We start from the raw sequence: 12,815 nt of genomic DNA, 5'->3' as shown, positions 1-12,815 counted from the left end.
GAATTGTGACATGTTCCTCTTCTATTTTTTGAGGAGCTTGAAAAGGATTGGTGTTAATTCTTTAATGTTTGGTAGAACTCACCAGTAAAACCATCTAGGCTTGGTGCTTTTTTTGTGGCAAGTGTTTGGAATAATTAGTTCCTTTACTTAATATAGGTCTATTCAGATTTTCTAGTTTTTCTTTGTTTTAATTATTTCTTTATTCAGGTAACATTGGCTTATAGCATTATATAAGCTTCATGTGTGCAATAATATACTTCTGCTTCTGTATACATTACAGCTTACCAAAAATTTAGTTTCCATCTGTCACCAAATAGTTGACCCCCTTTACCCATTTCACCCCCGCCCCGCCCCCGCCACAACACACCTTCCTCTCTGGTAGCCACTACGCTCACTGTATCTATGTTTGGTTTAGTTTATTCAACTTTTTAAAATTTGTTTTTTATATTCCACATGAGTGAAATTATATGATATTTGTCTTTATTCATCTGACATATTTCACTTAGGATAATACTCTCAAGGTCCATCCATGTTGAAAGAAATGGCAAGATTTCTTTCTTTTTCTATGGCTGAGTAGTGTGTATTCTAGTATATACACATCTATCTATTTATCTATCTACACCTTCTTTCTCCACTCATCACAAGATGGGCAGTTAGGTTATATTCATATCATGGCTATTGTACATAATGCCACAATGATCACAGGGGTCTATGTATCTTTTGGAGTGAGTGTTTTTGTATTCTTCGGATAAATAGCCAAAAGAGGGATAGCTGGATCTTATTGTAGTTGTATTAATTTTTTGAGGAATCTCCATACTGTTTTCCCTAGTGGCTACACCAATTTACATTCCCACCAATAGTGTATGAGCATTCCCTTTTCTTCACATAGTTGCTAAAACTTGTTATTTCTTGCCTTTTTGATAATAGCTTGTTAATTTTAACAAGCATGAGTTAGTATCTCATTGTGGTTTTGATTTGCATTTCTCTAATAAGTAGTGCTGTTAACATCTTTTCATGTGCCTGATGGCATTCTGTATATCTTCTTTTGGAAGCTCCTTTGCCCACTTTTAAATAAGATCATTTGGTTTTTTTGTTGTTAAGTTGTATGAATTCTTTATGTATTTTGGATATCAATCCCTTATTGGATATATGATTTACAGATATCTTCTCCCATTCAGTAGGTTGTCTTTTCATTCTGTTGACATTTTCCTTTGCTGTGCAGAAGCTTTTTAGTTTGATGGAGTCCTGTTTATTTTTGCTTTAGTTTCTCTTGCCTGAGGAGACATTATCTAGAAGGATAATAAGATCAGTGTCAAAGAGCATACAGCCTATATTTTCTTCCAGGAGTTTTATGGTTTTAAATCTTACATTCAAGTCTTTAATCTACTTTGAGTTGATTTTTGTGTATGATGTGAGATAGTGGTCTAGTTTCATTTTTCTTTTTTTGCATGTGATTGTCCAGTGTTCCCATCTCCGTTTATTGAAAAGACTAGGCTTTTTCCATTGTATTTTCTTTGCTCCTTTGTCATAAATTAGTTGTCCATATATGTGTGGGTTTATTTCTTGCTGTCAGTTCTGTTGCATAGATCTATGTAACTTTTTCTGCCAATACCATGCTGTTTTGTTACTATGGCTTTGTAATATTTGAAATTGGGGTGTGTGATACCTCCAGCTTTGTTTGTTTTTTTTCCCATCAGGATTATTTTGGCTCTTCAGGGGTCTTTTGTGGTTCCATATAAGTCTTAGAAGTTTTTGTTCTGTTTCTGTGAAAAATGTCCTTGGAATTTTTGATAGGGATTACTTCAAACCTGAGATTGCTTTAGGACATTTGAGCAATGTTAATTCTTCCAGTCTGTGAGCACAGAGTATATTTCCATTTATTTATCTCTTCTTCAGTATTTTTCAACAGTGTGTTATAGGTTTCAATGTACAGATCTTTCACCTCCTTGGTTAATTTTATTCCTAGATATTTTATTCTTTTTGTTGTGATTGTAAGTGGGGTTATTTTCTTAATTTCTCTTTCTGTTATTAGCTCAATGTTAGTGTGTTAAAAACACCACAAATTTGTGTATGTTGATTTTGTATTCTGCAACTTTGCTGTGTTTGTTTATTACTTCTAATGATTTTGTGGTGGTGTCTTTAGGGTTTTTAACATATATAATCATACCATCCACAAATAGTAACAGTGTTTTATTTCTTTTTCTTATCTAATTGCTCTACCTAGGATTTCCAATGCTATGTTGAACAGGAGTGGCAAGAGTGGGCGTCTTTGTCTTATTCCTAATTTTATTTTAATTAAAAAAATTTTTGTTTTTTGGCTGCATTGGGTCTTCATTGCTGCGCACGGGCTTTCTCTATTTGTGGCGAGCAGAGGCTACTCTTCATTGCCAGTGTGTAGGCTTCTCATTGTGGTGGCTTCTCTTGTTACGGAGCACAGGCTCTAGGCATGCGGGCTTCAGTAGTTGCAGCACACGGGCTCAGTAGTTGTGGCACACTGTCTCTAGAGTGTGTGGGCTTCAGTAGTTGGCAGCGTGCAGGCTCAGTAGTTGTGGCATGTGGACTCAGTAGTTGCGGTGCGCGGGGTCTAGGGTGCGCAGTCTTAGTAGTTGTGGCATGTGGGCTCAGTAGTTGTGGCTCACAGGCTCTAGAGTGCTGGCTCAGTAGTTGTGGCGCACGGGTGTAGTTGCTCTGTGACATGTGGGATCTTCCCGGACCAGGGATCGAACCCATGTCCCCTGCATCGGCACTCAGATTCTTAACCACTGCGCCACTGGAGAAGTCCTTATTCCTAATTTTAATGGGATAGTTTTCTGTTTTTCACCAATGAGGGTGATGTTAGCTGTGCTTTTGTCATATATGGCCTTTCTTATGTTGAGATATGTTCTATACTCACTTTATTGAGTTTTTATCACAAATGGGTGTTAGAATCTTGTCAAATGCTTTTTCTGCATGTATTCAGATGATCTTATGTTTTTATGCTTCATTTTATTAATGTGATGTATCATTGTGATTGGTTTCAGGTTATTGAACCATCCTTGCCTCCCTGGGATAAATCCCACTTGATCATGGTGTGTGATCCTTTGAATATACAGTTGTATTTAGTTTGCCAATATTTTGTTTAGGATTTTTGCATGTGTGTTTATCAGAGATATTGGCTGTAATTTTCTCTTCTGTGTGTTGTCTTCATTTGGTTTTGGTATCAGAGTGACATTGGCTTCATGAAATGAGTTAGAAAGCATTCCTTCTTCTTTATTTTTCTGAAGACTTTGATAGGATAGATATTAAATCTTCTTTGAATGCTTGATAGAATTCACCTGTGAAGCTCTCTGGTCCTGGTCTTTTGTTTTTCGGAAGGTTTTTATATTACTGTTTCAATCTCTGTCTTTATGATTCAGTTTTGAAAGGTTCTATTATTCTAAGAATTTGTTTCTTCTAGGTTGTCCAGTTTGTTGCTGCATAGCTGTTCATAAGATTCTCTTATAATTCTTTGTATTTTTGTGGTATCTGGTTTGCTCTATTTCCAGTGCTTTCTAGTACATTCTTTATTTCATGTATTGAGTTCTTCAGCTCCAGAGTTTGTTGGGTTCTTTTTTAGAGTTTCAGTCTCTTTGGTAAAGTGTTCTTTCTGTTCATTAATTTTATTCCTGAGCTAATTGAACTTGAGCCTTTCTGAGTTTTCTTGTAACTTGTGGAATTTCTTCATGACAGCTATTTTGAATTCTCTATTAGATCATAATGCTCCACAATTTTCTGTTGGTTTTTGGGGACTTGTCATTTTCTTTTTGTGATACAGTGTTACTGTGGTTCTTTAGGATGCCTGATGAGTTGTTCCTCTGCTGGTGCATTTGAAGAAGCAAATACTTTCCCACTGGATTCTAATAACTCAACAAGTAAGAAATTAGAGGATTTTCTTTTGTTTTCCAGTATCAGAGGTATTGCCCCATACCCTCATTATCGCTTCTTGTGCCTTCAGGGTCAGTGGCATTGCCTCCTGGGGCACAGGGATGTTGGGCTCTTCTGCCGCGTCCAGAATTCCCTGAATCACAGGCTTCACAACCAAGGGTGGGGATGGGGAGTTGGGGTCATGCAGGCACCTCTGCTTGTATCTGGTATTGTAAGGTTCACAGGCTCCACCACTGTGGGCACTGTGGCAGTTGGCCAGAGTTGTGGACGCCTCAGTGACTTGGGGGATGGGGTCCTGGGCCCTAGTACTGCTGCTGCCCAGTTACCAGTGGCCATGGGCGCCACTCCTGCTGGGAGGTCAGAGTCACGTATACCACCTCCTCTGTTGCTACCTGGTTTTCTAGGGCTGTGGGCTTAGCTGTTGTGGCTGGAGTGCTAGGATTGCAGGCACTGCCTCTTGTTCCCTCAGTTCTGCCTCTATGTGTTACAGTCCACCCACCTTTTGGTGTACAGGTGTGTGGTATTCTTCAGCATCCTATTGTGTTGAGTAGAGGGGCCCTAGTTGAGTTATGGATGTTTTACTGGTTGTAGATTGAAAGGGAGTGTCTCATTTCACTGTGCTGTTGACATCACTCTCCCAGATTTTGTTTCTTCTCAAAGGTATTCTTGGTAGTTTGTGTCTTTCTAGGAACTTTTAAAATCTTTCTTACCTATTTGTTGGCATACTTTTCTTCATAGTATTGTCTTATAATCCTTTTTATTTCTGGTTATAATATTCCCTCTTTATTATTATAACTTGAGTCTTCTCTTTTTTGTGGTGGGGGGGAAGTCTCGCTAAAAGTCTGTCAATTTTGTTGATTTTTTAAAGAACCAACTTTTGGGTTAGTTGATTTTTCTGCATGACTTTTCTCTATCTCTTTTTTACCCATTCTAATCTTTTGCATTTCCTACTTTCTGCTTGCTTTGGGTTCATCTTGCTCTTCTTTTTTCCAGTTACTTAAGGTGGAAGGTTATTGAGTTGAATTCTCTTTCTAATATAGCGTTTGCAGCTATAAATTTCTCTTTAGCACTGCTATGTATCAGCATAGCTGTGTATCATAAGGTTTGATTTTTTTGTTTTGTTTTTTTCATTCATCCCAAAGTAATTTATGTTTTCCATTGTGTTTTCCTCTTTGACCCATTGGTTATTTAAGCATATGTTGCTTGACTTTTATATATTTTTCCACATTTTCTTTTGTTATTGATTTCAAATTTAATTTCATTGTGGTCAAAGAACATACTTTGCATGATTTAATTCTTTTTTAGTTTATTGAGGTTTGTTTTGTCACCTAGCACATGGTCTGTCATGGAGAATGTTTCATGTGCATTTGAGAAGGATGTGTATTCTGTTCTTTTTGGATCTGGAGTATTCTGTAGATATCTGCTATGACAAGGTAGTTTATGGTATTCTTCAATAAATTAGCTCTTTTTTGTTGATCTGCCTTGCTTTCAACCCATTCTTATAAGAGAGGTATTGAAGTCTCCAACTATTTTTGTTGAATTGTTTATTTCTCCCTTCAGGTTTTCAGTTTTACTTCATGTATTTTGGGGCTCTCTTTATAAGTGCAAGTATACTTATAGTCACTATATCTTCCTGATGAATCGATCCTCTTATCATTGTAAAATATCTTTCTTTTGTTTCTAGGAACAATTTTTGCCTTATAGAATTTTGTGTGATATTAGTATAGGCTTCTCAGTTCTATTTTGGTTATTGCTTGCATGGTCTGTATTTTTCTATCTTTTATTTTTTAGCCTGTTTGTGTCATTGAATCTAACTTGTCTTTTGTAGATAGCATATAGTTGGATTTATTTTTTTGAATGGAATCCAATTTATGCCTTTTTGTTTTATGTTTTTTGGGTTCATGTTTTTAAGACTAATTTTTTTAGATCAGTTTTAAGTTCATAACAAAATTGTGAAGGTACAGAGAGAGGAAGGTACAGAGATTTCCCATATATCCCCTGCCCCACCAGATGCATCTCTCATTATCAGCATCACTCACCAGAATGGTACATTTGTTATAATCAAGGAACCTACATTGATACATCATAGTCAGCCATAGTTTCCCTTAGGGTTCATTCTTGATGTACATTTTATGGATTTGGACAAATGTATAATGACATAGTCATCATTAGAACATCATACAGAGTATTTTCACTGCCCTAAAAATCCTCTTGCTCTGCCTATTCATCCCTTCTTATCTCTTTGCCTCCCCCATCCCCAGCAACAACTGATCTTTTTGTCTTCATAGTTTTGTTTTTTCCAGAATGTCATATAGTTGGAATCATATAGTATGTAGCATTTTCAGATTGACTTCTTTCACTTAGTGATAATACATTTAAGATTCCTTCATGTCTTTTCATAGTTTGACAGCTCATTTCTTTTTAGTGCTGAATGATATTCTATTATCTGGATATACTGCAACTTGTTTATTCATTCACTTATTGAAGGGCATCTTGATGCTTCCAAGTATTATAAATCTGTTATAAACATTTGTGTGCAGGTTTTTGTGTGGACATAGTTTTCAACTCCTTTGGGAAAATACCAAGGAGCGTAATTGCTGGATTATATACTAAGAGTATGTTTAGTTTTGTAAGAAACCACCAAACTCTTTCAAAGTGGCTGTACCATTTCACATTTCCACTAGTAATGTACAGAGTTGCTATTGCTCCACATTCTCACCAGCATTTGGTGTTATCAGTGTTCCAGGTTTTAGCCATTCTAATAGGTGTGTAATGGTATCTCATTGTTGTATTAATTTGCATTTCTCTGATGACGTATGATGTGGAGCTCCTTTTCATATGATTATTTGCCATGTATTTTCTTTGGTGAGGTCTCTGTTAAGGTCTTTGGCTCAGTTTTTACTCAGGTGTTTGTTCTCTTATTGTTGAATTTTAAGAGTTGTTTGTATGTTTTGCATAACAGTCCATTACCAGATATCTCTTGTGCAAATGTTTTTTCCCAGTCCATGGTTTGTCTTCTCTTTCTTTTGACTTTGTCTTTCACAGAGCAGAAGTTTTTAATTTTAATTAAGTCCAGCTTATTAGTCATTTCTTTTATGGATTTTGTCTTTGGTGTTGTATCTCAAAAGGCATCAGTGTTCCCAAGGTTTTCTCCTATATTATCTTATAGAAGTTTTATAGTTTTGTGTTTTACATTTTGGCCTATCATTGATTTTGAGTTAATTTTTGCGATGAGTCTAAGGTCTATGTCTAGATTAATGTTTTTTTCTTATGGACATCCTGTTGTTCCAGCACCATTTGTTGAAGATCCTTTGCTCCTTTGTCAAAGATCAGTTGACTGTATTTATGTGGGTCTATTGCTGGGTTCTCTATTTGGTCCATTGATCTGTTATTTTGGCCAGTACCGCATTGTCTTGATTACTGTAGCTTTATAGTAAGTCTTGGAGTCAGGTAGTGTAAGTACTCCAGCTTTGTTCTTCTCATTCAGTATTGTGTTGGCTATCCTCTGTCTTTTGCCTTTCCATATAAACTTTAGAATCAGTTTGTTGATGTCCGTAAAATAACTTGCTGGGATTTTTCTGGCTGAGATTGCATTGAATCTATAGATAAAGTTGGGAAGAACTGACATCTTGACAATATTGAATCTTCCTGTCCATGAACATGGACTATTTTTCCATTTACTTAGTTCTTCTTTGATTTTGTTCATTAGTGTTTTGTAGTTTTCCTCATGTAGGTCTTATATATATATTTTAGGTGGCTCATTTCCTAAATCCATTCTGCCAATCTCTGACTTTTGATTGGAGTATGTAATCCACTTACACTTAGTGTAATTACTGATAAATTTACACCTGCCCTTTTCTTGTTTTTATATGTCTTGCAGCTTTTGCATTCCTTTATTCCTTGATTCTTACCTTCTGTTGTGTTAGATATTTTTGATTATGCCTTTCCAATTTCCTTTTTTTTTTCTTTTCTGTTTATTTTCAGTTATTTTCTTAGCACTCACCTTAGGATTACAATTAGCTCTTAAAAGAGCCTCGTTCAGATTAATACTAGTTTAATTGAAGTATACAAAACCTTTCCTCCAGTATATCTGCATTGCCTTCTCCCTCTTTTGTACTATTACTGTCAGAAAATTATACTTTTATATGCACTATATGCTTATCAACATATTTTTATAATTATTGCTTTATGCAAGTGTCTTAAAACTGGTCAAGAAAAGTGTTGTATTTAACGAGTTATATTTATTCTCATAATACCCATTTAGTTAACTTTTTCTGGTGCTTTTTATTTCTTTGTGTGGATTCAAGTTACCCTATAATGTCATTCATTTCAGCCTGAAGGATTTCCTTTAGTATTTCTCATAGGGCAGGTCTGCTAGCAACATATCTGTTTTATGGTTTTGGATTGTTTGTTTTTAAATCTGGAGGTGTCTTAATTTCTCCTTCATTTTTCAAGGAGAATTTAGCTGGTTATAGAATTCTTGGTTGACCATGTATTTCTTTCAGCACTTCGAAGGTGGTCATCTCACTGTCTTCCATCTTTTCTGATGAGACATAACCATCTGTTGTTACCCTCTTCATGGTTGTATTTTAGGCTACAACTTCCTCCACTCAGTTTTAGTTGCCTCTTTACTTTTATCTGCTTTCTTTCTTCCAAAATCCATTGAAGACTCTTGCTACTTGCTCTGTGAGCTTACTCTTTTTTTTTTTTTTTTTTTGCAGTACGCGGGCCTCTCACTGTTGTGGCCTCTCCCATTGTGGAGCACAGGCATCAGACGTGCAGGCTCAGCGACCATGGCTCACGGGCCTAGCTGCTCCACGGCATGTGGGATCCTCCTGGACCGGGGCACGAACCCATGTCACCTGCATCGGCAGGCGGACTCTCAACCACTGCGCCACCAGGGAAGCCCTGAGCTTATTCTTTTTAAAATTTTTTCTCACCAGGGTCTTAGGAGGAAGGGGAAGCTTGTGTATGAGTTCAATCTACTACTTAAACCAGATATTCTCTATCTTGCTATAGAAGGTCTAATCTAAGCCTGTGGTGTCCCAGGAGCTACACACCTGCATATGTTTTAAGTCATCCAAGCTTGTCACCCAAGTATTTGAAATATGTTTCACAGGATGGCTTTTTCTTTGAGAAGTAGTTCAGGAATTTAAGAGGTGTAAAATCTTGTTATCCTTCCCAGTCTGTAAATAAATGGGAATAGTAAAGTGAATAGTAAACTCTGCTTCATCTAGTAGTTTAAGCTTTTCATGTTGAACTAGCTGCAATTTATTTAAAACATTCTAAACAGTGTCACAATATGTGTATTTAAAGGTGAATGTAATTATATGTCCGTAATACTTATATACTTACTAAAAGGAATATTCAGATAATAGACATCTGTTGGTTAGGAATCCTAACTATGGTCTCCAAAATGATGTGGTGTGTGGTGCTTGACTAAAAAGTGGCTGATGTGGAGAGTCTTTCTTCTTGCTGATACCACTTGCATAGCAATGCCCTGATTCCAGGTGATGTGTTTGGTTTAAAATAGAATTTTGGCAGGAACATTAGTGCCCAGGTCTCACCCAGGAACATGAGGCTTTTTCTAGGTCTGGTTGATGATGTAGGACTCCTTAATGTGTTTCAAGACATTGCGAAGATTGGCTCAGAAAAAAGCAAGGTTTGCTTGTGTGACAGGTTTTAACAGAACCCAGGAGACACTCTTTGACAATAACCTATAGAATATGTGCTGTTAGGTAAATGCAGATTGCTTACCTAATGCAGTAGTTCTCAAAGCATCAGCATCACTGGACACTAGTTAAAAATGCAGATTCTCAGACCTACTGAGTGGACATTCTGGGGGTGAGGCCTAGCAGTCTGGGTTTTTAAGAAAGCCCTCCAAGTGATCCTGATGAGTGTTGAATTAGGAATTGTTGACCTCCTTATGAGTTTAGAAGTATCTGTGGTGGTGACGTTCACGTGAGGTTGGTTCAACCCTGTAGGAATAACCAGCCAGATGTGGTTGTTTGTGGGAAAAGGCTAGGGAGTATGGAAACCTTGCTTGTGAAAACCAGCTTCACCTATTGTTAATATCTTACCTATCTGCTTTATCATAATGTGTTTTCTGAAGAATCTGAAACAAACAGCATATTTCTTTAAATGATGAAATGGTGAGAATCCTACTGTAGTATTTTTCCCTGATCTGTGATGAGTCTCCTGAGAGACAGGGACCCTGCCTAAGGTGTGAGATCACAGAAGCCAGTGAAGTTCATAGCAAACTGCCAGACATATCGTATATTCAAAGCAGTCCTTAGTTCTTTCCCTGAGGACTTACATAGTTAGAAAGGCTGGAGGGATTTAAAAAAGAAAATGTGTTTTTTAAATGTTGCCTGCCTGCCCTCTGGAAGTGATTTGAGGAGAAAGGGGATTTTATATAGTTCTGGGGGTTTGGGGTTTCTTTTTGTTGTTGTTTTTGGAGTTTTTTGTTTTGTTTTTTTGAGGTTGCAGATTCAGAGGTGAGGACTTAAAGTTTAAAAGTAACCTGGTTTTGTTTTGTTTTACTACATAAAGAGTCATAAGGAGTGCTTTAATTCTTTTAAGAACAAAATACTACTGTGGTATTAGGAAGCTATGTTTTATAGCATCCAGGCCACTAGATAAATCTTCAGTCAGCCCTTCATGATAAGGGGATGTGAATAAACTGTGTAATTGGTATTAGGGAAGGCATCCCAAAGGAGAGAAAATTTGGGCTGAGGGTTGAATTTATTGTCATCATGTGTATTTGGCTGAAGAAAAACAGCTACACCCCTCAGGGAATTAGAAGAAATACAAATTTGTCAGGCTGAAAATAGGTGAGCAGTTGGAGATATAACTGTGATCAGGAAAGCTAAGATAGTGAGAATGCCATTCCTTGCATTTGCGTAGTGGTACTGTCATGTAATTGATAGGCTTTTAGCGATAATCTTGAGATAAGTAAAGCACTATTACTATGCCTCCTTTACAGATTAAAAAGCTGAGGTTCAAAGAGATTAAATGATGGTGGTGTGGTGACAGCTACTTTTTATTGAATGTATATTCATGTATTTGTTCAACAAATCTTTGAGCACCTACTAGTGACAGGCCCTTTTCTGGGGTTTTGAGGCATAACAGTTGACAAAGCAGACAAAAATCTGTGTCTTCATTGGGTAGAGAAAGGCAGATGATAAACAGGATAAATAAGTAAATTATGTTATGTGCTATTCATAAGTCCTGAAGAGAAAAGTGGAACAGGGAAGGGGAGCTGGTTTAAATTGTAAATAGGGTGACTAGAAGGGTTTCGAAGAGAAGGGTGACATGAAGTTAACAAGATCACTCTGGCTGCTGTCTTGAGAACAGACTGAATTATGGATCAGGCATGGAATTAGATCTGTGTACTGGCTCTCAGGTAATCTTTATAACTACTGCAGAGCAGATAGTGAGTCTCAGAGATGTTAGTAAGTGTGCTTAAGATCACAGAGCCAGTCAGTGCCAACGACTCTATTGAAAATATGTTTAGATTTTATAACGTTATGTTCAGACCAGCTGCATTTCTTTTTCTGTTGGGAGGGAGGAAGCTAAAATGTGTTAAACCTAAAAGGGGCTGTGTTCTTGATATTTGTCTTTGGTACAGCAGTGAATGAAGATTTGGAATGAAGAATCAGCAGATTGCCTGCAAAGAGCAAAATAAATTTGAAAATTTTGCTGTGGAAAGGAGATCTGAAGAGTTTCTTGAAAGTGAAGAATTTATAAATGGTACAGAATCCAGCGTAGCCAGGTTACAATGCATAGTGTAGCTGACTAACAGTGACATTCCTTTTATTTAGTGTGAGGTCTTTCTTAATTGTTGAGAAGCTGTATGTGTAGTGGTTAAGAGCACTAACTCTGGAGCTAAACTGTGTAAATTCAAATCCCAGCTCAAATCCCAATTCAAATAATAGATGTGACTTCAGGCAAATTATTTGGTTTCTCTTTGCCTTAGTTTGCTAATCTGTAAAATAGAAATAATGTACAAACTAAACATGTTCTTACCATATGATCCAGCAGTCTTGCTGGATTTTTATGGTGTTTACCCAAAGGAGCTGTAAAACCTATGTTCACACAAAAACCTGCGCACAGATGTTTATAGCCACTGTATTCATAATTACCAAAACTTGGAAGCAACCAAGTTCTTCAGTAGGTTAAGTGAATAAACTGTGTTACATCTAGAGAATGGAATATTATTCAGCACTAAAAAGAACTGAGCTATCAAGCCATGAAAAGACATGGAGAACCTTACTTGCATATTATTAAGTGAAAGTACCCAATATGAAAAGGCTACATAATGTATGATTCCAACTGTATTATCAATACATTCTGGAAAAGCCAAAATGCGGAGACAATAAAAAGATCAGTGGTTGCTGGGGTGGGGTAGGGAGCATAACTAAGTGGAGCATAGAGGATTTTTAGGGTAGTGAAAATATTCTGTATGATACTATAATGGTGGATACATGCCATGCATTTATCCAGTTCCACAGTGTCTAATACCAAGAGTGAACCCTAAGGTAAACTATGGACTCTGGGTGATTATGATGTGTCAGTGTAGGTTCATCTATTGCAACAGATGTACCACTTTGGTGGGGATTGTTGATAATGGGAAAAGGGCTGTGCATGTGCAAGGTAGGGTGGGGGTTTATGGGAAATCTCCATACCTTCTACTCAGTTTTGCTATGGACCTAAAACTGCTCTAAAAAATAAAGCTATTTTTTTGTTATAAAGCAGAAACTAACACACCATTGTAAAGCAATTACACTCCAATAAAGATGTTAAAAAAAAAAGTAAATAAAGCTATTTTTTTTTAATGGGAATAATGGTAGTATTCACCTAATAGTGTTGTCATGGATATTATATGAATTAGGATATATAAAGCATTTGGA

General features: G+C 36.8%; 1 protein-coding gene across 2 annotated transcripts in view; it reads left to right on the top strand.

The window, feature by feature from the left end:
* PTPDC1 (protein tyrosine phosphatase domain containing 1) overlaps positions 1–12,815 on the top strand; it is a 93,182-nt gene that overhangs the window by 19,015 nt on the left and 61,352 nt on the right. Inside the window, exon 1 of one of the 2 annotated variants that reach the window (XM_032636013.1) lies at positions 10,957–11,655. The exons of the other annotated variant lie outside the window; for it this stretch is intronic. Within the exon in view, the coding sequence (XP_032491904.1) occupies positions 11,653–11,655 (3 nt within the window). The 5' untranslated portion in view covers positions 10,957–11,652. Of the gene's footprint in view, positions 1–10,956; positions 11,656–12,815 lie in introns of those variants that run through there. 2 annotated transcript variants of the gene reach the window in all.

The sequence above is a fragment of the Phocoena sinus genome, chromosome 6 (assembly GCF_008692025.1).
Source record: "Phocoena sinus isolate mPhoSin1 chromosome 6, mPhoSin1.pri, whole genome shotgun sequence".
NCBI lineage: Eukaryota > Metazoa > Chordata > Mammalia > Artiodactyla > Phocoenidae > Phocoena > Phocoena sinus.
Note: the sequence above shows the minus strand (reverse complement) of the source record. Positions and strands in the feature narration are given on the sequence as shown.